This window comes from Ranitomeya imitator, chromosome 6 (assembly GCF_032444005.1).
Source record: "Ranitomeya imitator isolate aRanImi1 chromosome 6, aRanImi1.pri, whole genome shotgun sequence".
NCBI lineage: Eukaryota > Metazoa > Chordata > Amphibia > Anura > Dendrobatidae > Ranitomeya > Ranitomeya imitator.
This window is the reverse complement of record NC_091287.1, coordinates 352,756,271-352,782,060: the sequence shown is the minus strand read 5'-3', so window position 1 is coordinate 352,782,060 and position 25,790 is coordinate 352,756,271. Positions and strand designations below refer to the sequence as shown.

Genomic DNA, 25,790 nt, shown 5'->3' with positions numbered 1-25,790 from the left:
GATAACAAGTTTAAACAGGTGCCATTACTACAGGTAATGAGTGGAGGAAAGAGGAGACTCTTAAAGAAGAAGTTACAGGTCTGTGAGAGCCAGAAATCTTGATTGTTTGTTTCTGACCAAATACTTATTTTCCACCATAATATGCAAATAAATTGTTAAAAAAACAGACAATGTGATTTTCTGGATTTTTTTTTCTCAGTTTGTCTCCCATAGTTGAGGTCTACCTATGATGTAAATTACAGACGCCTCTCATCTTTTCAAGTGGTGGAACTTGCACTATTGCTGACTGACTAAATACTTTTTTGCCCCACTGTGTGTGTGTGTGTGTGTGTATATATATATATATATATATATATATATATATATATATATATATATATATATATATATATATTTATATTTATATTTAACCTGTACGCTAGAGAAGAAAAGAAATCAAAACTCCAGAGCTATACAGTTTTTAGTTACTTCCCACAGAAAATACAATAAAAAGCGATCAAACCATCATATGCACCCCAAAACTGCAGCAGAAAACCATGGCAGAATTGCGGGGGTTTTTTTTCACCATTTCAGCCCACTTGGATTGTTCTTCCACAGTTTTTCAGTATATAATGGTCAGTAGTGTCATACAAAATAAAAGAACTCCTCATATGACTATTGATATTGACAGAAAAATAAAACCATCATGGCTTTTGGGAAAAAAAAAGAAGAAACAAATGTGCAAAAGTGAAAAATGGCTGTTGTCCTCAAGGGGTTTAAACGGAGAAAATGGTGATGTATAAATCCCCCAGATGGTAATTTGTAATTGTCAGAAAATATGTAAAGTTTGAGGAAGGAAGTGGAAATTGTAATGTTTTCCTCATCAACGTTTTATACATTTTCAGATAGATTTGTTACTTCTCAGCATTCTCTGCAAGAAAACATTGGCCATTATGAAGCCCCAGTTTTGCCACCACAGCCGTTTGACCAGCAGGGGCTTTCTCAAGGTATGGGAGTACAGTAGAATTACATACGGTAATTATGTCTATGCCCTAGATCAGAGGTCCCCAACCTTTCTGACCTCGAGAGCCACATCCAGCTGTGAAAAGAGGGTCGTGAGCCACGTTCAGCTCTGAGAGAGGGTCGCGAGCCACAACCAGCTTCTTCCCCACTCACAGTAGTGTTACCGAGAGCCTCCATTACTGGTATGACAACCAAAGCTTTTCCACTGAAATCACATCAAGGCAGTATGCCAAGCTCCACGTTTTCCTATCTCACCCCCATTCAGATCTGCTCTTCTGTACAGGGCTACACACAAGTCACCATTTAGAGATCTGATCTTAATAGTTATTTACACCTGGTGCTAATGCATCAAGCTGGCAGGCAGCCGCGAGCCACACATCACAGGCTCGCGAGCCACATGTGGCTCCCGAGCTACAGGTTGGGGACCCCTGCCCTAGATGAAGGCATTTAATATAGATTTTCTCACGTCTGATAGTAGGCTTCACTGTGACTGATGGATTCAGCCAACCAACAGCGTTCTCAACTGTGCAGCAGCTGCAGGATTCCAGCACGCTCGAGTCTCAGGCCCTCTCGACAAGTTACCAGCAGCCAGCACTTCTGGAGGTGCCCACTACAGATGCCATTAACGTGGTGAGTCTACTAACTAGCTGATCTCCTACACTGACAACTTTGCTGCTTTTCATTTTTGACTAGAAATGATACCAGATATCTCACACTTTGTGCCCTCAGAGACAGGAAGTAGCTGCCTGACAACTCCCGAGGCCTGCCATATTGGCTCCAGTGGCCTAGTTTCAGTCACCTATCCTGTCCTCCCTCTTAATCACGTTAAAAACTTGTTTCATCCCCACAGTTCATGGGGAGCATGGAGATTTGCAGACCAGCCAAATCTACAAATTGCGACTCTGACTGGTTTCCGGTGCAGACCGGTGCAGGGGTTGTCTACTATTTCCATGCACTAGTATGGTCTGTAAATCAGAACACACTTGTTTCTGCTGGGATCCTTTTTACCCTGACAGACTTGAGGTGCATGTGGAAATCGCCCATATTGGCAGGCTAACAATAATCTGTGTGCTGTCTTTTGCAGACACATACAGCATATGGAATGAAAATGTTTCTGAAACCCATATTATGCATCCTAAGAAATGATTTGGTGTCTAGATACTAGAAGTTTCCACGTATATAGATGTTAATTTATAGATCTTGGAATAATAATTTCCACAAGTGAATAAGAATTGAGACAATCTAATAAATGTGCCCCTGCTGTGTGCTGTGTAATGGCTGTGTCTGACCGTGCAGGAACATGGTCTGATCATACCACAGCTCCTGGGCAGGGGGGAAGCAAAAGAGTATACAGACATTACAGCACAGGATCACAGGTTATTCTTTCTGTGAGGTAAAACATTTCCCTGCCTCTTTTTAAAGAATGTTTTACGTCAAAGAAAGAATCAGCTGCAATCCCCTGCTGTCCTGTCTGTTTACTGTATTTCAGCGATATGTCACTTATTGAGCTGCTCGCTGCAGTTTTGATAACATCACTGTATTATCTTCTGCAGATCTAGGAGCTGTCTGAAGGCTGAGCCCTGTGTAAGGGTACCGTCACACAGTGGCATTTTGATCGCTATGATGGCACGATTTGTGACGTTCCAGCGATATAGGTAACCAAGGAAAGAAAAGATCATGTCCAAAAAAACGGGAGCACCTCAAACAAAGTTTTTATTGAAGAAATATAACAATAATAACCATAATACATCACACAAAAAAAACAAGACTAAAAACATTTAAAAAAGCAAATGCACAAAACAAACGTGCACAACAGACATTTCCTAATATAGGGAAAATGACTAACCACATCTCCTTCCCCTCCCAAAAATAGAGATAGATATATACAGCGTGATGGCCTATAATTTAGCCGTATAGCAATACATATAATACAAATAGTCTCTATAAAATACTAATAGTCTCTGTAAAGTGCTCTCATATCCCCACTATCAAAAATACAGTGCATGCCTATATATAAACCCGCTGATATCACAGTACCATATGGTCCTAAGGAAAATCAAAGCCAAGGAACAAATGATAATAACAGACATACAACAATCAATGCCTCAATGGCTACTGAGAAAAAGCTAATGCCACACTAGCGCAGATGCAAATGCACAAGGCAATCAACATAGTGGTCTTATACATGCCTGAATAGAGCATCATATACCTGTGCCTAAAAGGAGCTGCTGACATGCAATGAATCAGGACCCCAAGACAAGCTAAGTAAAGGGGAGAGAGACGAGAGAGGGAGGAGGGGATGTGGGGTGCGAACCCACGCGTATCGCCGCGACTATGGCGGCTTCCTCAGGGAAAGAATAGCAGCATATTGTGTGAAGTACTCAGTAAAGCTATATATACAATCATGAAACAATTAGATGGAGTTCACCTGTGAGAGAGCGGCAGCAGGGGGGGCACATGGAGCCAGATGGTAGCGGCCATATTGTTATTGTTGGTCCTAGATACCGGCGCATAACAAATAAAGTTGCGTGATAATCCGGGCATGCGTGCTGAGCACCATGTAGGCACGCCCCGGTCACTCTGAGTAACAACGCATAGCGGATGAGGCTTGTGTAGTGACCAGACCCGGGCATGCGCACTAGGTACCGCAAATCTGCGCAAGCGCACCTCGGCTACTCTTCAGCAGACCAGTGGTGGACTGAAGTGCGCCTGCGTACTAGGACTATGCTGTACAAGAAAGCGCAACGCCATCCAGAGGGCGGTCCCAGGATGTACCGCTGCACAGGACCCAATAGCACACAAATGGAATCAGGTAGACGCTACACTTAGATCACACCCCCATTGATAGACGCTGTATTTAGATTGCAACCTCCTTTAGATTCGGCCTCCATCATAAAACAGTGGAATGTATTGTCTTCTGTATACTTAGGACAATTAGTATTTCTACCTAGTGATTTATTTTATATATCACAGTACCATATGGCATCTGGTGGCTTCAGAGTCTGCATTTTTTGCCTTTCATGTTATTGCTTTGTCTATCGGGCTCAATTGACTTGGCTTCTGTCTTACATCTCTGATTGGGTTTTGGTGCTTTATGTGAATAGGAGATCTATCATGGTACCTTATAGTACTAAGTGCATCACCCTTTCGCATATGTTTATTTTATTTTATTTTATTTATTTTTTCATATATTTTCATATATTTTTACATTGCCTACAGCTGTGGTCGTTTGGTATTCTGTTTATATTCTTCTAGCTAAGATCGACGGGCATATATGTGGACGAATTTGCACTTTGGTCTTGTGTATAGTTATGTTCACACTATACCTACAATAAATATATATATATATATATATATATATATATATATATATATATATATATATATATATGCGTTATTTAGGTTATTCTCGATCATTGCATATATCTTTTCATTTTATTATTCTTTAGGTCATTTTGCTTACTTTGTTTATTTTGCTAATCTCTTTATAGTTTATATTTATAAAGTGTCTTATAGTGTGTTGGTAAATGCAGTGGTCTTGCTGTCACATTTTGGACTACGCCGCCCAAAATTATGTTTGTACTGTATCATTCTCTCCTTCTGGCTTATGCCTTAGTGTACCAGTGCCACTTTTTTCTCCATATACATGCGGGGCTGTGTCTATCAATGGGGTTGTAATCTAAATACAGCGTCTATCAATGGGGGTGTGATCTAAGTGTAGCGTCTACCTGATTCCATTTGTGTGCTATTGGGTCCTGTGCAGCGGTACATCCTGGGACCGCCCTCTGGATGGCGTTGCGCTTTCTTGTACAGCATAGTCCTAGTACGCAGGCGCACTTCAGTCCACCACTGGTCTGCTGAAGAGTAGCCGAGGTGCGCTTGCGCAGATTTGCGGTACCTAGTGCGCATGCCCGGGTCTGGTCACTACACAAGCCTCATCCGCTATGCGTTGTTACTCAGAGTGACCGGGGCGTGCCTACATAGTGCTCAGCACGCATGCCTGGATTATCACGCAACTTTATTTGTTATGTGCCGGTATCTAGGACCAACAATAACAATATGGCCGCTACCATCTGGCTCCATGTGCCCCCCCTGCTGCCGCTCTCTCACAGGTGAACTCCATCTAATTGTTTCATGATTGTATATATAGCTTTACTGAGTACTTCACACAATATGCTGCTATTCTTTCCCTGAGGAAGCCGCCATAGTCGCGGCGATACGCGTGGGTTCGCACCCCACATCCCCTCCTCCCTCTCTCGTCTCTCTCCCCTTTACTTAGCTTGTCTTGGGGTCCTGATTCATTGCATGTCAGCAGCTCCTTTTAGGCACAGGTATATGATGCTCTATTCAGGCATGTATAAGACCACTATGTTGATTGCCTTGTGCATTTGCATCTGCGCTAGTGTGGCATTAGCTTTTTCTCAGTAGCCATTGAGGCATTGATTGTTGTATGTCTGTTATTATCATTTGTTCCTTGGCTTTGATTTTCCTTAGGACCATATGGTACTGTGATATCAGCGGGTTTATATATAGGCATGCACTGTATTTTTGATAGTGGGGATATGAGAGCACTTTACAGAGACTATTAGTATTTTATAGAGACTATTTGTATTATATGTATTGCTATACGGCTAAATTATAGGCCATCACGCTGTATATATCTATCTCTATTTTTGGGAGGGGAAGGGGATGTGGTTAGTCATTTTCCCTATATTAGGAAATGTCTGTTGTGCACGTTTGTTTTGTGCATTTGCATTTTTAAATGTTTTTAGTCTTGTTTTTTTTGTGTGATGTATTATGATTATTATTGTTATATTTCTTCAATAAAAACTTTGTACTTTTTGGGAATTGTTTGAGGTGCTCCCGTTTTTGTGGACATGATCTTTTCTTTCCTTGGTTACCTTTGTAGTTTTTCAGTCCATGGTGAGCCCCAACATCATTATTACATTCAGTGGTGCCCTCCGCTTTCTCTATTCTATCTCTGTTCCAGCGATATAGTTACGATCTCGCTGTGTCTGACACGCTCCTGCGATCAGGGACCCCGCCGAGAATCGTACATCGTAGCAGATCGTTTGAAACTTTCTTTCGTCGTCTAGTGTCCCGCTGTGGCGGCATGATCGCATGGTGTAACAAAGGTGTGCACGATATTGTATACGATGTGCGCATAGTAACCAACGGCTTCTACATCGCAAACACGTCATGAAATTATCGCTCCAGCGTCGTACATTGCAAAGTGTGACAGCAGTCTACGACGCTGGAGCGATATTGTTACGATGCTGGAGCGTCACGGATCGTGCCGTCGTAGCGATCAAAATGCCACTGTGTGACGGTACCCTTAGTCTGCTCCCATGACTGATTAGTAGCTTTCTATCTATGCACAGTGTTCACAGAAAGCTGTCAATCAGTGCTAGGGGCAGGATTAAATGAAGTTTATGTATATGAAGGACTACATGGCAGCAGATTCACTATTCCTCTAGAGATACAATCACTATTTTATCAGCAGGAGGTTATCAAAACTACAGCAAGCAGCCCAGTAACTGATGCATGGTTGAAATCATGGTCCATGTCTCTATATAATCCTGTTGGAAAAAATCTGGTAAAAGATTCTCATGAAAGGGTTTGTACATTATTCACCTATGGATGGCAGATCTCTGGGGGTCCTCCAGCTGGTCCCATAGACCATAAATAGAGTGGAGGTGTGAAGGCATGGCGTCTGCTTCATACAGATGGCCTCTGCTGACCCTGAACTACATTCTGACTAGCAAATCTTTTTTTCTTTACGTACAAGTACTGTACGTTACATTGTATAAATGTATATAGGACTTTGCTGTCATCTTAAAGTGTATTAACATTTCCCCCCATTGTGTTGCTGACATTTTAAGTCGCCAGTACTACGTAATACTTGAAGGCATTTCTTTTTCTCTTCTAAAACATTTCAACAGAACTTCATTTTTCTGTCTTTCCAACAGTGTTCTTGCTCTGCTTTGTTCTGAAGATAGCACTATTACTTTTTACATGAGGGCATTTTGTTTGTAGGCTTCAAATGTTTTGCTGGTCTTTCATACAGTGTACCCATTGGCACTCACCCCTATGGCACCATACAAATGTAAGGAGCAGACTTGAAAGCCATTCACTAAGTACAAGTACCTACTTGTCTCTTCTGGTTCTCAGACTGCCCGCTTAATTCAGGAGGACGCACAGGAAGAAATTGAACTTCATACTCAACGAGCTCAATTTCTGGAGTCTACAGAGGACCAGAGCAGACGTGCCTACAGGCCAGTACTATATAAAGATGTTGTATTTTTATTTTTATAAAATTGCTGTATTCTTTTGAGAAGGCTAAAATGCAGCTGCAAACCTTTACAATACATGCTTTTCTAATACAGATGTGAGTACTGTAATAAAGGTTTCAAGAAGTCCAGTCATTTAAAGCAACACGTTCGATCACATACTGGAGAAAGGCCATATAAGTGCTCTATATGTGGCCGTGGTTTTGTTTCATCTGGAGTACTTAAATCACACGAAAAGACTCATACAGGTAAAGTGTTCTGCATATCTACTGATGCTTCCAGAACTTCATTTACTTTGCATCCACCAAGGTTTTGTAAATGTCTTTTCTCTAAAATGCTTATTGTTCCAGAAGTCTTCTCTGATTCATGATGCTATATAGTCAGATTGAATGCTGACTGGTTCCACTGTGCCTTTATATTTCTGAAGGCACGTTTATGAAAACTACTTGACATTATAAAGTAACAAACTAATAAACAAAAGAATAAGATTCAATTTATGAACTGTGAAAATTCTGCCAAAAATGGTATTTTTAGGGCAAGCTTAACTGTGGCTGTCGGGAATGGTTCTGATTGTCTAGGTTAGCACATTCCAGAGAATTGGTGCAGCACAAGAAAAGTCTTGGAGATTGAAGTAGGAAGTTTGGATTATGAAGTAAGATTATCTTGAATAGTTGGCAGAACATGGGGCACAGGTGGGGTGGAAAAGATGAGAAAGAAGATATAGGGAGGTTCAGCGCTATGGGAAGCTTTGTGAGTGATTGTAGTATGTTTAATTTAAATTCTGAAGTGAATGGGAAACCAGTGCTGAGACTGGTACATTGTAAATACATTACCGTACCTAACAGAAAAAAAGAGTCTGATTTGTGCATTTTGAATAAATTGTAAGGGAGACAGCTTAGTAGTCGGCTACTATAATTAAAGACAATCTGTCGGCAGGTTTCATCACAGTTATATTCACATGTAGCTCTTTAAATACCAGTCCAGCAATACCATTATATGGCCAGTCTGTTCCTCCAGTGCTTGAAGTGATATGGAAATGAGGCTGAAGAGCTTTGGTAGATCACTCCAGTTTAGTCACTCCAGTTCTCTTCCTCGCCCAGTGCCACCTCCTCCTACTTGACGGACAGCCTCTATTCTTTGTGACTTCAGGCAAAGGAGCTTTCAGTCAAGCAGGAGGAGGCGGTGCTGGGTAGGGAATAGAGCTGGTGTGACAGAGGTTTCAGATCCACAGCCTTATTTGCATATCAGTTCAAATGCTGATTTCTAAGTAACGGATCGGGCTGGCCATTTAAAGGTATTGCTGGACTTGTCTTTGAAAGAACCACATGGACATATAATTATTTTTGGAGGCTGAAATTCTGCTGACAGATTCCCTTTTAAGATAAGAATGAATCAGAGACACCATAAGAAAGATCACATACAATGGGGGAAATACGTATTTGATCCCTTGCTGATTTTGTACTTTTGCTCACTGACAAAGACTTGAACAATCTATAATTGTAAGGGTAGGTTGATTTTCACATTGAGAGATAGAATATCAAAAATAAAATCCAGAAAAACATATTGTATAAATGATATACGGTGGGGCAAAAAAGTATTTAGTCAGTCAGCAATAGTGCAAGTTCCACCACTTAAAAAGATGAGAGGCGTCTGTAATTTACATCATAGGTAGACCTCAACTATGGGAGACAAACTGAGAAAAAAAAATCCAGGAAATCACATTGTCTGTTTTTTTAACATTTTATTTGCATATTATGGTGGAAAATAAGTATTTGGTCAGAAACAAACAATCAAGATTTCTGGCTCTCACAGACCTGTAACTTCTTCTTTAAGAGTCTCCTCTTTCCTCCACTCATTACCTGTAGTAATGGCACCTGTTTAAACTTGTTATCAGTATAAAAAGACACCTGTGCACACCCTCAAACAGTCTGACTCCAAACTCCACTATGGTGAAGACCAAAGAGCTGTCAAAGGACACCAGAAACAAAATTGTAGCCCTGCACCAGGCTGGGAAGACTGAATATGCAATAGCCAACCAGCTTGGAGTGAAGAAATCAACAGTGGGAGCAATAATTAGAAAATGGAAGACATACAAGACCACTGATAATCTCCCTCGATCTGGGGCTCCACGCAAAATCCCACCCCGTGGGGTCAGAATGATCACAAGAACGGTGAGCAAAAATCCCAGAACCACGCGGGGGGACCTAGTGAATGAACTGCAGAGAGCTGGGACCAATGTAACAAGGCCTACCATAAGTAACACACTACGCCACCATGGACTCAGATCCTGCAGTGCCAGACGTGTCCCACTGCTTAAGCTAGTACATGTCCGGGCCCGTCTGAAGCTTGCTAGAGTGCATTTGGATGATCCAGAGGAGTTTTGGGAGAATGTCCTATGGTCTGATGAAACCAAACTGGAACTGTTTGGTAGAAACACAACTTGTCGTGTTTGGAGGAAAAAGAATACTGAGTCGCATCCATCAAACACCATACCTACTGTAAAGCATGGTGGTGGAAACATCATGCTTTGGGGCTGTTTCTCTGCAAAGGGGCCTGGACGACTGATCCAGGTACATGAAAGAATGAATGGGGCCATGTATCGTGAGATTTTGAGTGCAAACCTCCTTCCATCAGCAAGGGCATTGAAGATGAAACGTGGCTGGGTCTTTCAACATGACAATGATCCAAAGCACACCACCAGGGCAACGAAGGAGTGGCTTCGTAAGAAGCATTTCAAGGTCCTGGAGTGGCCTAGCCAGTCTCCAGATCTCAACCCTATAGAAAAACTTTGGAGGGAGTTGAAAGTCCGTGTTGCCAAGCGAAAAGCCAAAAACATCACTGCTCTAGAGGAGATCTGCATGGAGGAATGGGCCAACATACCAACAACAGTGTGTGGCAACCTTGTGAAGACTTACAGAAAACGTTTGACCTCTGTCATTGCCAACAAAGGATATATTACAAAGTATTGAGATGAAATTTTGTTTCTGACCAAATACTTATTTTCCACCATAATATGCAAATAAAATGTTAAAAAAACAGACAATGTGATTTTCTGGATTTTTTTTTCTCAGTTTGTCTCCCATAGTTGAGGTCTACCTATGATGTAAATTACAGACGCCTCTCATCTTTTTAAGTGGTGGAACTTGCACTATTGCTGACTGACTAAATACTTTTTTGCCCCACTGTACATTTATTTCCATTTTGCAGTGAGAAAGAAGTATTTGATCCCGCTGGCAAACAAGACTTAATACTTGGTGGCAAAACCCTTGTTGGCAAGCAGAGCAGTCAGACGTTTTTGTAGTTGATGATCAGGTTTGCGCACATGTCAGGAGGAATTTTGGTCCACTCCTCTTTGCAGATCATCTCTAAATCATTAAAGGGACACTGTCACCTGAATTTGGAGGGAACAATCTTCAGCCATGGAGGCGGGGTTTTGGGGTGTTTGATTCACCCTTTCCTTACCCGCTGGCTCCATGCTGGCTGCAATATTGGATTGAAGTTCATTCTCTGTCCTCCGTAGTACATGCCTGCACAAGGCAATCTTGCACAGTGCAGGCGTGTACTATGAAGGACAGAGAATGAACTTCAATCCAATATTGCAGCCAGCATGCAGCCAGCGGGTAAGGAAAGGGTGAATCAAAAACCCCAAAACCCCGCCTCCATGGCTGAAGATTGTTCCCTCCAAATTCAGGTGACAGTGTCCCTTTAAGATTTTCAGGCTGTCGCTTGGCAACTTGGAGTTTCAACTCCCTCTGTAAGTGTTCTGTGGGATTTAGTTCTGGAGACTGGCTAGGCCATTCCATGACCTTATTGTGCTTCTTTTTGAGCCACTCCTTTGTTGCCTTGACTGTATGTTTTGGGTCATTGTCTTGCTGGAAGACCAAGCCACGACCCATTTTTAATGTCCTGGCGGAGGGAAGGCGGTTGTCACTCAGGATTTTATGGTATATGGCTCCATCCATTCTCCCATTGATGTGAAGTAGTTCTGTGCCCTTAGCAGAGAAACACCCCCAAAACATAATGTTTCCACCTACATGCTTGACAGTGGGAATGGTGTTGGGTCATAGGCAGCATTTCTCTTCCTCCAAACAAGGCGAGTTGAGTTAATGACAAAGACCTCAATTTTTATCTCATCTGACCACAGCACCTTCGCCAAATCACTCACAGAATCAGCCAAGTGTCCACTGGCAAACGTCAGACGGGCCTGCACACGTGCCTTCTTGAGCAGGGGGACCTTGCGGGCACTGCAGGATTTTAAACCTTTACGGCGTAATGTGTTACCAATGTTTTTTTTGGGTGACTGTGGTCCCAGCTACCTTGAGATCATTGACAAGTTCCCCCCGTGTATGTTTAGGCTGATCTCTCACCTTCCTCATGATCAAGGATACCCCAAGAGGTGAGATTTTCCATGGTTCCCCAGATCGATGTCGATTGACAATCATTTTGTATTTTTTCTATTTTCTTACTATTGCACAAACAGTTATCTCATTCTCACCCAGCGTCTTACTTATGGTTTTGTAGCCCATTCCAGCTTTGTGCAGGTCTATGATCTTGTCCCTGACATCCTTTTAAAGCTCTTTGGTCTTGCCCATGTTGTAGAGGTTAGAGTCTGACTGATTACTTGAGTCTGTGGACAGGAGTCTTTTATAAAGGTGACTATGTAAGACAGAGGTCTTTAATGAAGGTAACAAGTTGTTTAGGAGCGTCTAACTGGTCTGTAGGAGCCAGAACTCTTAATGGTTGGTAGGGATAAAATAATTATTTCTCACTGCAAAATGCAAATATATTTATATAATTTATACAATGTGATTTTCTGGATTTTATTTTTGATATTCTATCTCTCAATGTTAAAATTAACCTACCCACAAAATTATTGACTGTCCATGTCTTTGTCAATGGGCATTTCAAAAAACTGACCGTCACATCCAAGCATAGACTAAGTGTGAACAGCTGCTGAACCTAGAGTCACCAACTCGTATAAAGTCAAATAAATAAGGCAGCACACTGCAGTGTGCTGCCTTATTTATTTGACTTTGTCAATGGGCAAACTTCCAAAAATCATCAAGAGATCAAATACTTATTTCCCCACTGTACATTTCATGTTTATTAGCCGAATCTGCCAATTTTGACCAAATGATGATCTAACATGTCTTGGGGCTTTCTGAACCCCTTTGGCAGATGTTAGAGGCGTTATTGTTCAGATATTCAAGATAATCCTCGGCCAAAGGAGACTGGTGGATTCTCTTTCCTTTCCTATTGAGAACACATGCATACTCAGTGAAACAGAGCATATGTGAGTATGAAGGATCTATAGAGGGTTGAGGAACACTGAGGAAAGTCTGAAACGCGCCTTGCCTGTTTTTCTTTTGGTATGGAATGGATCTGTGCCAATGACCACATTGCGCCAAGAAAAATGACAGAGGAGGTATGGTTCAGACCCTTCACCTGGCTTCCTATGTCTCTGCGGCTGCTATTTTGGGCAGAAGAAAACAGGACACCGATAACAGATGAAGGCATCAATAGCAGATCAGTGGACATTAGACTGGATCAACATTGAAATAAGGGTTCTACTGCTGAATTTTAGATTGCTTCAAAAGCTTTCAAACATCCTTATTTATCTCGATTATTACAATTTTAAGGGTAAACATAGCAACTGTTCTGATAACGATATTTACATAGCACCTAATATGTAGCATGGGCTCCTTTAAGAATGTTGATTAGATTTTTTTTCTATCGTTTCAGGGGTTAAAGCTTATACCTGCACTATCTGTAATGCTTCCTTCACTACAAACGGCAGTCTGACCAGGCATATGTCCACCCATATCAGCATGAAGCCCTACAAGTGCCCGTTCTGTGATGAGACCTTCAGAACGACTGTGCACTGTAAAAAGCATATGAAGAAGCACCAGAATATTTCTCCAGGTCATGTGTCCGAAAATGAGGGGAGCGCAAGAGAGGAAGGTAAGCCTCTGTATAGGCTGACTGGTTGAAAAAAACTTATATGTGTGTATTTAGGTAATATATACATGTATACAGTTCTGAGCAAATGTTTTAGGTGGACGTAGGAAAAATGCTGCAAAGTAAAAATACTTTAAAAAACAGAAATGATAATAGTTTATTTTTATCAATGAACAAAATGGAAGGTGAATGAAAAAAAAGAGAAATCAAAATAAAATCATTATTTGGAGTAATCAACCTTTTCCTTCAGAATTGTATCAAGCAATATTTCTTCTAGGTACACTTGCACACAATTGTTGAAGGAACTTGACACTGAGGTTGTTCCAAACATCTTGGGAAAGCAAACCACAAATCTTCTGTGGATGCAGACTTATGCAAATCCTGCTCTCTTTATGCAATCCTAGACAGACCGGATAGTGTGGAGATCAGAGCTTTGTGGGGATCATATCATTAATTCCTGAACGTCTTGTACATATTTATGCTGAAGAAAGTTTTTAATGACATTTGCTGTTTTGTTTGGAACTGTTGCTCTACTGCAGAATAAATGTTTGAGCCAGTCGGATGTCTCTCTGATGGTTTTGCATGATAAATAAGTATCTGCCTGTATTTTTCAACATTGGGTACCATTAAGCTTGACCAAACTCTGTTTGTTAAAAGGCAGTATCAAACTTGCAAGTAACCACCATGCTTCAGTGTTGACTGCAGACCCTCATTATGGTTCATCTCTGCAGCCCTTCGGTGAACAGCCTTCTGATACAGCCAAATCTTTCACTTTTTGCTTCATCAGTTCAGAACACCTGCCATTTTTCTGCACCCAAGTTTCTGTTTTTCTTGCATAGTTGAGTCATTTGACCTTCTTTATCATGTGGAAAGTATGGCTTATTGGCTGCATTTCTTCCATGAAGACCACCTCTGGCTAGACTTCTCCAAACAGCAGACGGGTGTATCTTGGTCCCACTGGTTGCTTCCAGTTCTAAGGTGATGCCACTGCTTGGCATCTTCCAATTTTGATATGAAGTAAGCACAATCCGTGTTTGATCTGCTGCACTAAGCTTCCTTGGCTGACTGCTGTGCCTACACCGTCCTTACCAATACTCATTACTTGGTTCTTCAGTAGAGCTTGAACATCGCATCTTGAATTCTCAGTTTGTTTTCAAATCTTTGCCTGGGAGATAACTTGCTGATACAGTATAACTACCTTGTATATTGCTGCTGCTGCTGTGCTCAGTCTTACCTTTGTTTATAAACTTAGGCACTCAACTTTGCTAGTCAGAGCTAGTGGATACCGCGTCTCTGACTGGCACGCCGCCCACCCATGCATTACCGGTTACCCGGTCTTTGGACATTTCGCTTCCCTGCAGATTCACTCTGCTACAGTGCTGATGTGGGACACTTTTACATGCGGTCATTCACGCATATCTCTAACCCTGCACATCGTTACTGAAGAAGGCCGTCTATTGTGGCCGAAATGTTTAATTTGATGACTACATTAAATCATAAAATTCCGCAAAGTTGAGTGCCTAAGTTTATTTTCTCTTGATATATGGTGTTGGACCCTACTTGGGCACCTCTTTGGGTAGTGCATATGGTGTTGTTCCTATTACCTTTGTTTATGACCTGTGATATGAAACTGTCTTTCACAACCGCTCCCTTTTAGCTGAGTTTGTCTTTTTCTCACCCAGTTTTAAGCCTCCAAAACAGCTGTTTCTGTTTCAGGTACTGTAACAACAGAGCCAGATAGGACTAGGTTAATTTCTAGCACTGAATTAGATGTAACTGGCTAGCTATGTCTAGGGAGCTGGGCTGGGTGCTGGGGAACAGAGCAGGGTGGGGATTCTGCTGGGAGCTGGCCAAACTGAGCCAGGAGAAGCGCCTGGATAGCTGCACAGGTGAGAGACCGTGGTCTGGGTGTGGGAGGAAAAAAGTCATCTAGTGTTGGCAGCCTCTGCCAGAAACAGAGCGGAAAAGGACTGTGATCTGAACGGGTGAGCGTGCCCTGATAATTACTTGTCTACTGGTACATGAACAGCTTAGTTTCCTGCCATACCTTTGCGAAGGGCGGTCACACAAAATATTAATTATTTACCTTTATCTTTAGTTCATTCACTTTTCCATATATACTGTGTATGTGTATACATGTTGTATTACTAATGTTGACCTACAAAAACTAAAGTACAGAATTCATAACCTCAGCCAGGGCTAATATCTATATCCTCATACACACGTTAACCTTATTGCTCTATGATATTATTACTAGAAGTACCCGTATTTTCCGGCGTGTAAGAAGACTGGGCGTATAAGACGACCCCCGACTTTTCCAGTTAAAATATAAAATCTTCTCAAAAGTCGGGGGTTGTCTTATATGCCGGGTGTCGTCTTATAGGGTGGGTGTGGAGCAATCTGAAGTCGACGTATATAGTGGGGGGGGAGTGGTCCCGATGACGAGGTGAGGGAGCGCCTCACCAGGAAGGTGTAAGTGAAGCAAACTGTCAGCGTCTGGGATGCCATGGTTATGCAAAAAAGAGAGAGAGCGGTGCTGTGACTAGAAAAACACTCCTCTTTCACTCATCTGGCTCGCCCTTGTATCCTATTATCTCCTTCTCTGCCTTTGCTTCACTTACACCTTCCCGGTGAGGCGCCCCCTCTCCTTGTCATTGGGACCGCTCCCCCCACAATATGCGGCGACCGCAGATTACTCCGCACCTGCCCTATAAGACGACACCTGGCGTATAAGACGATACCCGAACTTTTGAGAAGATTTTCAGGGTTTGAAAAGTAGTCTTATATGCCAGAAAATACAGTACTTTATAATTTAGTAATTGTAAAACTACATATTATTAAAACAGATCTGTAGTTATAGTCTTCGCTGGACAATTCGCATTTAAACAATGATGTATTTAAGAAACCCCAGTTTAATTAAAGCTACATTTACACACAGATTTCTGACCAGTCTATTCATGTAGATTAAGCGTCCTCAATTAGCCATAGACACAAACAGATATTCTAGTCTCCCTCATCTGTTGTAATTATCTTAAAATAAAACCTTCCATTTACTTATAATGGAGTTGTCCTTCAGATATCTATTTTATACAAATACTTCCTTTTCTGATAATGCATTCCATTTAAACTATTTATTACTTAAAATACATTTTTCCTATAAGGTTTGACATCTGGAACCTGTTGTAAGATTTGTTCTTATGTTGGTAGCAGAAAATATATTTGAAAATGCCAGGGGCATAACGATCACGGTTGCAGGGGGTGCTAGCGGGCACTTCTGGGAGGGAGACCTGCCGACCCCAGCGCCTACTTCAGCTGGATGTGAGTCCGAGGACGCACATTCAGCTGAAGTGTATTGCTGTGCTGGGAATCCCTGCAATATATGCCACCGGCCATTCAGAGGTCAGCATATGACATTGGCGTGCCAGGCATTGGTGTCTCATAGCAGTGACGTAATGTGTCGCCAAAGGCACACCGATGTCAGTTGCCATTTTCTGATTGGCCAACAGCGTGTATTGCTGGAGAGACCCTTCACCGTAATATACTTCAGCTGAATGTGCATCCTCAGACACACATCCAGCTGAAGTAGGAGCTGTAGAACAGGGAACAAATATACCAGGATGGAAGACATGTATACCAGGATGGGGCTCAGGATTTGAGACATATCTAACAGGATAGGGGACATATATATATGTTAGGGGCCTAGAAAATGGAACAATACTACATAATAAAAAAGGGGTACAAACATGTATGTCTTTATAGGATTTAGAACACTACAAGGGCCAATTCATCTGACCAACATACAAACTTTGCACCGGGGCTAGTTACGCCACTGGAAAAAGCCATGTTCCTGTATCACAGGGACAATAGCTGTCTAAAGTGTTCTGGTGGATTTACTAATGTTATGAATTCTGTACTTCATCTATTGGATGGTTGCATAATAACATACCTTGATGGACTTTAAAGGGAATCTGTCAGAAGGATCGTCGTCCTAAGCAGTCTGTATGGGCATGCAGGTCATCTGATCAGCTGTGATGTAATATTTTATTACAGAGTAATCCACTTTTTTCTTTATATGTAAATGAGGTATTACAGGGGTGCTCCAGAGAGGTACATTTTTGTTCCGTCCTTGCCCTCATAAACTATAAAGATGAGATGCCCAGCGCAGTTCTATTATCTTTATAACACTTGTAATTCAGTATGACAGGAGCTACTCTTCACTTCTCCCCCCTCCTGCTTAGGACATTACAACACACGGCAGTGTGCAGCTACCCCCTGTGAGTAACAGCCAGACGGGAGGGGGAGCAGTGAGGAGCAGATCCTGTCACACTTATTTACAAGTGTTATAAATTATTATTATTACTATTATTTATTATTATAGCGCCATTTATTGCATGGTGCTTTACATGTGAAAAGGGGTATACATGATAAAAACAAGTACATATAATAGAACTTCAATGGGCATCTCATCTTTATAATTTGAGCGCAGGGACAGTACAAAAATGTATCTTCCCAGAGTACCCCTTTAAAGGGAATCTGTCACCCAAAATTCACCTATAACCTAGGGCCACCGGCATCAGGGGCTTATCTGCAGCATTCTGTAATGCTGTAGATAAGCTCCCGATGTTGCCTGAAAGATTATACTCACCCAGGGGCGGACCGGCCCGATGGGCGTCATGGTCCGGGTCCAGCGCCTCCCATCTTCATACGATGATGTCCTCTTCTTTTCTTCCTTCTGCGGCTCGTACTTTATCTGCCCTGTTGAGGGCAGAGCAAAGTACTGCAGTGCGCAGGCGCCTGGAAAGGTCAGAGAGGCCTAAGGACATAGGTTTCATCTTTCTCCTGTATAACATATCGGAGCATTGTGCAGAAGTGAGGATAGTGGCAATCTGTGTGTGTCCAAGCTTTTATGAATGGAGCGTGACATCACATATACCATGAGGGGATCAGCATACCGAGGCATTGCTAAGCCAGCGTTAAGATAAGCTCTGGAGGTGGACTCTGTGGATGATCTTCATTCCACAGAGAGAGCTTAATACCTCATTTACATAATAACAATTAGGCTTTTTCTGCATTGTAATCGGATCACAGATATCAAGGTATCAGTTCATTCAACTTAAACGGCTTAGGAGGGTTGATCGTTCTGACAGATTCCCTTGAAGCTCTGGGCCTATTTATTAATATGCATTAAACTACTTTGAATAGGAGATGTCTGCCTTGAAGAAGAGGATGAAAATGGTGAAAGGTCTGCATCACGGAAATGTCGTCAAGGAGTCATTACCTTCACAGAAGAGGAAACTGCCGAGTTGGCAAAGATTCGGCCAAGAGAAGGAGCCACAATCTCTGAGAAGGTGCTGGTCCAATCTGCGGCAGAAAAAGATCGTATAAGTGAGATTAAGGATAAAGAGGCTGAAATGGAAACTGAGCCCAAATTTGCCAACTGCTGCTCATATTGCCCCAAAAGCTTTAAGAAGCCCAGTGACCTAATCAGGTAGAATATCTACTCTCAATCTTTTCCCCTTCTAACCAGTGCAGTTACTTTCGTTCTGTATGAAAAAACAAAATATGTTGGCTGAAAATATAATCTTTCATACCGTTCTGAATCTAGATATTCATTCCAGTTGGGGTTCTAGCAGGGTTACACTATGCGTAGAAAAGTATTGGGACACCAACTCACCACATTTACAGTAGCTTTTATAACATCCCAATCTAAAACCATAGACCTTAATAGGGACATGGTCCCCCTTTCTTGCTATACCAGCTTCCCATCCTTTGGGAATGTTTTCTAGAAGTATGTGCCATGGGTTTAGAGAGAGGAGCCAGAAGACTGCAGACTCTGATATTTCCTACTCCTTCACTGATTAGAAGCACTTCACCTTCATATTAAATGGTGTAAATTTCTTGTGGCAGTTCAATGGGTTAATCAGCTTAGTTGAGACTCCTGGAGCATTAAGGCTTTCAGCTGTGCACTGTTAGCCACTCCCATCTCCTATATAAACTGGATCTTGGCTAACACTCATTGTCAGAGTTAGCTTATGTTGCATGGCTGGAGGTTGCTGTTGTTGGAGTAGGTGTTTGGTGGATTTATCTGTGTTTCTAGGTGTTGAGTGTGTGATAATTCCCTTTCTTCTCCTACTTTGGTTTAACCCCATCCTTCACTCCACAGTGCATTCCTGTTATATGTGTTAGTATAATTGTATGTTTGGAATTTTTCATTACCCGTTTGTATTACCTTGTTAGTCTAGTTGGTGTATTACGGTACTACTACTACCCTCTTCCCTGGGTGGGGGAAGGGTACAGCTTAAGGGCAGATTCAGGAGCTAAGGCAAGGTACGTGGCCCCAGTGTCTTCACCATCAGAAGTAATCCAGTGAGCAGAGTGACCTAGGGCCCATCCCAGCATTAGGGACAGCGAAGGAGCCCCTGGTCCCGGGACACCCGACAATGGAGTCGTGACAGTGTGTCTAAGGGAATCTTTGCTTATTCATTTAGAACAAGCTATTGCACAAGTTGTCCTTAAAAAATAAAGTGTTAAATGCCAAAGCCTCCTGACAAGTAACGGTCAAACGCGCGTTGAGGCAGCAGGCTGAGGTCCAGGTCTCTCACCACATGTAAGCTACATGACTATATACGCACCTTATATTTAAATAGATGTAACTCTGTATCCTTCACTTGCTTATGCTCTGCACTAAGTTTTCCATGCACTTGGCACTTTATTTTTTAAGGACAACTTGTGCAATAGCTTCTTACTATAGTAACCTCATTTAGGTAGTGGTTAGCAGCGGTGTTGCAGAAAACTCCCGTGCACATGCACTTTATATATTTTTACATCTACTATATAATTGTCTAAGGGTCACTTCCGTCTGTCTGTCTTTCTGTCTGTCTGTCACGGATATTCATTGGTCGCGGCCTCTGTCTGTCATGGAAATCCAAGTCGCTGATTGGTCCTGGCAAAACAGCCTCGACCAATCAGCGATGGGCACAGTTCGGCAGCAAAATGGCATCTCCTTTCTCCCTGCAGTCAGTGCCCGCTCCATAATCCCCTCCAGTCAGTGCTCACACAGGGTTAAAGGTAGCGTTGACCGCCGTGTAACGCACTCGGTTAACCCTGTGTGACCAACTTTTTACTATTCATGCTGCCTATGCAGCATCAATAGTAAAAAGAGCTAATGTTAAAAATAATAAAAAAAATAAAAAATAGTTATATACTCAACCTCCGTCGGCCCCCTGGATCAGGAACAGGCCTTTCCCGCTCCTCGCGACGCCCCGCTGACTGCTCCATGCATTGCGGTCTCGCAAGATGATGATGTAGCGGTCTCGCGAGACCGCTACGTCATCATCTCACAAGACCGCAATACACTCTTCAGACCGGAGCACGCGAGGAGCGTCGGTAACCGCTTCGATCCAGGGGCCAACGGAGTGTGAGTATATAACTATTTTTTATTTTAATTCTTTTTTTTAACAGGGATATGGTGCCCACATTGCTATATACTGCGTGGGCTGTGCAATATACTATGTGGGCTGGGCAATATACTACGTGGGCTGGGCAATATACTACATAGGCTAGGCAATATACTGCGTGGGCTGTGCTATGTACTACGTGGGCTGTGCAATGTATGCTGTGCAATGTACTACGCGGGCTGTGCAATGTGCTGCGCGGGCTCTGCAATGTACTGCGCGGGCTGTGCAATATAGCATGCGGGCTGTGCAATATAGTACACGGGCTGTGCAATGTACTACGTGGGCTGTGCAATGTACTACGCGGGCTGTGCAATATACTGCGTGGGCTGTGCTATACACTACGTGGCCTGTGTTATACACTGCATGTGTGGTACTGCGCGGGCTGTGCAAAATACTGCGCGGGCTGTGCAAAATACTGCGCGGGCTGTGCAAAATACTGCGCGGGCTGTGCAAAATACTGCGCGGGCTGTGCAAAATACTGCGCGGGCTGTGCAAAATACTGCGCGGGCTGTGCAAAATACTGCGCGGGCTGTGCAAAATACTGCGCGGGCTGTGCAAAATACTGCGCGGGCTGTGCAAAATACTGCTTGGGCTGTGCAAAATACTGCGCGGGCTGTGAAAAATACTGCGCGGGCTGTGCAATATTCTGCGTGGGCTGTGCAATATACTATGTGGGCTGTGCAATATACTATGTGGGCTGTGCAATATACTGCGTGGGCTGTGCAATATACTGCGTGGGCTGTGCTACATACTACGTGGCTGTGCTATATACTACGTGGCTGTGCTATATCCTACGTGGCTGTGCTATATACTACGTGCCTGTGCAATATACTACATGGCTGTGCTATATACTACGTGGGCTGTTATACTACGTGGCTGTGCTATATACTATGTGGCTGTGCTATTTACTACGTGGGCTGTTATATACTACATGGGCTGTGCTATATACTACGTGGGCTGTTATACATACTACGTGGCTGTGCTATTTACTACGTGGGCTGTTATATACTACATGGGCTGTGCTATATACTACGTGGCCTGCCGCGAACAATCAGCGACAGGTGCAGTCCGGCCGCGAATTGGCGCGGGATTTGAACCACGCTTCACTAATTGGTCGTGGCCGGCCGAATCCTGTGTATTCAATGTATTATTCTAAAATCTTCATAAATAAACTACATACATATTCTAGAATACCCGATGCATTAGAATCGGGCTACCATCTAGTTTGCAATAAGCCTTTTGGATTAGCTATAATACTATATAGTTTTTAGCAGCTGTGTTGCAAAAAAACTCCCGTGCACAAGCACTTTATATATTTGAGTGAGTCTACAGTACAATTATTGGATTGTTACATTATAATTAATAGGCCAAGAATATTTCATGCAATGTGCATAATTTATTTTGCTTTACATGGTGAATGTGTACCTCTCCTGCCCTGCTTGGTTAGCTATACTCTGATCACATTTGTATTGTATTTTGTTTAATAAAGGTACTAATTTTCCATAAGGTACTCTGGGTTTGGTCTCTTTTGCATTTAGAGGTTCTTTTTCTTTTGTGATATAACCTGTATTATCTGCTGTTTATCTGACCTCATTTTCCGAGCCGCTGCACAAGTAGCCGATGTTAATTGCGTCTCGGTCTGTTCTGATCACCACCGCTCTGCAAATAGATACGTTGCCGGTTACTGCTGATGATGTCCATGATAAAAATGGATCTCAAATGTCATAGTTGGAAAAGCAGAAATGCTCTGAGAATGTGTTGAATGGATTAGGCTGTGCACTCAGTTCCAATAATAATATGGTAATGGCATACACCGGCATCTATCAGAATGTATTCAATTGGAATGAATAGCAAAACGTTTTGGTTAATGGTTATACTTATGGAACTAAATGTTTCTGGATCCAGCTAAAGTGCTGCTGTACTTACAAGCGCTTTACTTTTCAGACAGTTTTAGCTGAACCTTTTTAACCCGGCATGCTTGATTATTGGGCACTTGTATTTAGCTGTATTTTAAGGACATTGATCACAAAAGGTCAATATATTGTGATAAAAAATAGTCTAAAAGCATTGAGCCTTCCATAAAGTGTTAACATAGTTGTCCAATAAAAAAAAAAAAAGATTTGCATCTTAAAGGGGCTGTCCGGTCCAAATCGATAAGTCTGCAGTCTCTCTGTGTGACTGCAGACTGATGAATTCCCCCAACGCACGCACTGTGCAGTTTCTGAGCTCAGATCGGAGGGTATGTATGCGTTATACATACTCCCGGCCAGTGAGCGCAGCCTCGTTTCCATACACTTGTATAGGTCGATGGTCGCGCCTTCTAGTCGGCCACACCCATTGGCTGGCTGCATCACTAGACTGGGCGCGGCCTCGCTTTAATACAAGTGTATGGAGCGGTAGCCGCACCCACTAGACTGACTCTGGCTGGGAGTATGTATAACGCATACATACCCTCCGGTCCCGAGCCGGAAACCGGCAAATCCCCGCAGTGCACTCTGTGTGACTGCAGACTTATTAATTTGGACTGGACAACCAATGTAAAGGAAATCTGTCATGTTGAAAATGGTTTCTGATCTGCAGGCAGGATTTTATAGAGGAGGAGGAGGAGCTGATCAGATTCATATACATTTTTATAGGAAAACATTAATTAAACCTTGATTTTATTAAATTAATCCCTGGGCAGTGATGGTCGGGGAGACTGATGGAGGTGATGGGCAATCATGGTGAGGGAGGGAATGATGGAGGTGATGGGCAGTGAGGGGAGGCAATGATGGTGGGGGAGTCAATAAGAGTCCAGTGGGCGGTCCTATTCAGTGATTGACTGTCTACCCTGTATGACCGTGCATGCACAGATATCAGCCACTCACTAGTAGGACCGCCCACTGGACTCGAATGCATACGAACACCAGAGATATTAATGAATGAAGACTGTTTTCCAGCAGACCTATTTATCTCTCAGCTTTGCTTACCTTTCTCCATACATGCTGTATATAGATTGGACTGTGTGTACAATGTGACAGGTTCACTATAAGACTCCTAGCCAGGCTGATTCACTGAGACTTCTGGTAAATGTTATTGTTTTCAATTAAAGGTGTAATATAATGATAAATATGTGATTACTTACATTTCTTCTTCCTTTCAGACACATCCGTATTCATACTGGAGAAAAACCTTTTAAATGTGATGAATGTGGGAAGAATTTTACAGTAAAATCAACCCTGGATTCCCATGTGAAAACTCATGCAGGTTAGTTACTAGATGTGTTACTATGCTGTATGTTCTGTGCATGATCCACAGCAGGACGTCTTCCTACAATAAACCTTTTATGTTGTCAAGTCATGACACTTTGTTTTCTCTGATATACTGGAATGAGTAGGGAAAATAGGTAACCAAGCAGGTTCTGCCACTGTATGGGTCCCTCAGGCTCGGGGGGAGGGGAGGCAATTATGGAAGTGATGGGCAGTGATGGTGGGGGAAACAATGATGGAGGTGATGGGCAATCATGGTGAGGGAGGGAATGATGGAGGTGATGGTCAATGAGGGTGAGGGGAGGCAATGATGGTGGGGGAGGCAATGATGGAGGTGATGGGCAATGATGGTGGTGGTGGGGAGGCGATGATGGAGGTGATGGGCAGTGATGGTGGGGGAGACTGATGGAGGTGATGGGCAATCATGGTGAGGGAGGGAATGATGGAGGTGATGGGCAGTGAGGGGAGGCAATGATGGTGGGGGAGGCAATGATGGAGGTGATAAGTAATGATGGTATGGGAGGCAATGATGGAGGTGATAGGCAATGATGGTGGGGAGGCAGTGATGGAGGTGATGGGCAATGGTGGTGGTGGGAGGCAATGATGGAGGTGATGGGCAATGATGGTGGTGGGGGAGAGGCAATGATGGAGGTGATGGGCATTGGTGGTGGTGGGAGGCAGTGATGGATGTGATGAAATGGGCAATTATGGAGGTGATGAGCAAGGATGGTGGTGGGGGAGACAATGATGGAGGTGGGGGGAGGCAATGATGGAGGTGATGAAATGGACAATGATGGTGGGGGAGGAGGCAATGATGGAGGTGGTGGAATGGGCAGTGATGGAGGTGGTGGAGGAGAATGATGGGGAAATGATAAGGAAAGAATAAATCACCAAATTAATCACCTAGCAAGGTCCTAAATAAACCTACTGCTCACACCTGCCTTGAGGGACATTGTAGGGAAGAGAAGGATAGCCTGCGTTGAGTGGGGCCGCCAAAAAATCGTTTCTTAGTGTGCCAACCTCCACAGCAAGGCAGGTGTGAGCAGTAGGTTTATTTAGGACCTTGCTAGGTGATTAATTTGGTGATTTATTCTTTCCTTATCATTTATGGTTATTAACCAAGCTCTTTTTAATACTGGGTCTGGGTTTTATATTACAAAATTAAAAGTGAAGTTCTAAAGGGATTATATGTACGTACTTGGATTTATTAATTCCTAAATACAGGGTGGACAGCAGTGTGAGCAGTCTCTTCTTATCTCAGCATTCTTGGTGTCTCCAGTATAAGATCAGAAATACAGGGTGGACAGCAGTATGAGCAGTCTCTTCTTACCTCAGCATTCTTGGTGTCTCCAGTATAAGATCAGGAATACAGGTTGGACAGCAGTGTGAGCAGTCTCTTCTTACCTCAGCATTCTTGGTGTCTCCAGTATAAGATCAGGAATACAGGGTGGACAGCAGTGTGAGCAGTCTCTTCTTACCTCAGCATTCTTGGTGTCTCTAGTATAAGATCAGAAATACAGGGTGGACAGCAGTATCTGAAGTCTCTTCTTACCTCAGCATTTTTGGTGTCTCCAGTATAAGATCAGGAATACAGGGTGGACAGCAGTATCTGAAATCTCTTCTTACCTCAGCATTCTTGGTGTCTCCAGTATAAGATCAGAAATACAGGGTGGACAGCAGTGTGAGCTGTCTCTTCTTACCTCAGCATTCTTGGTGTCTCCAGTATAAGATCAGGAATACAGGTTGGACAGCAGTATCTGAAGTCTCTTCTTACCTCAGCATTCTTGATGTCTCCAGTATAAGATCAGAAATACAGGGTGGACAGCAGTGTGAGC

General features: G+C 42.8%; 1 protein-coding gene across 2 annotated transcripts in view; it reads left to right on the top strand.

The window, feature by feature from the left end:
• ZNF236 (zinc finger protein 236) overlaps nt 1-25,790 on the top strand; it is a 222,001-nt gene that overhangs the window by 105,684 nt on the left and 90,527 nt on the right. For both annotated transcript variants that reach the window (XM_069730951.1, XM_069730952.1), the window contains exons 16-22: nt 885-986; nt 1,478-1,632; nt 7,174-7,277; nt 7,389-7,540; nt 13,035-13,253; nt 18,453-18,738; nt 23,850-23,953. In XM_069730951.1, coding sequence (XP_069587052.1) covers nt 885-986; nt 1,478-1,632; nt 7,174-7,277; nt 7,389-7,540; nt 13,035-13,253; nt 18,453-18,738; nt 23,850-23,953 — 1,122 coding nt within the window. The remainder of the gene's footprint in view (nt 1-884; nt 987-1,477; nt 1,633-7,173; nt 7,278-7,388; nt 7,541-13,034; nt 13,254-18,452; nt 18,739-23,849; nt 23,954-25,790) is intronic.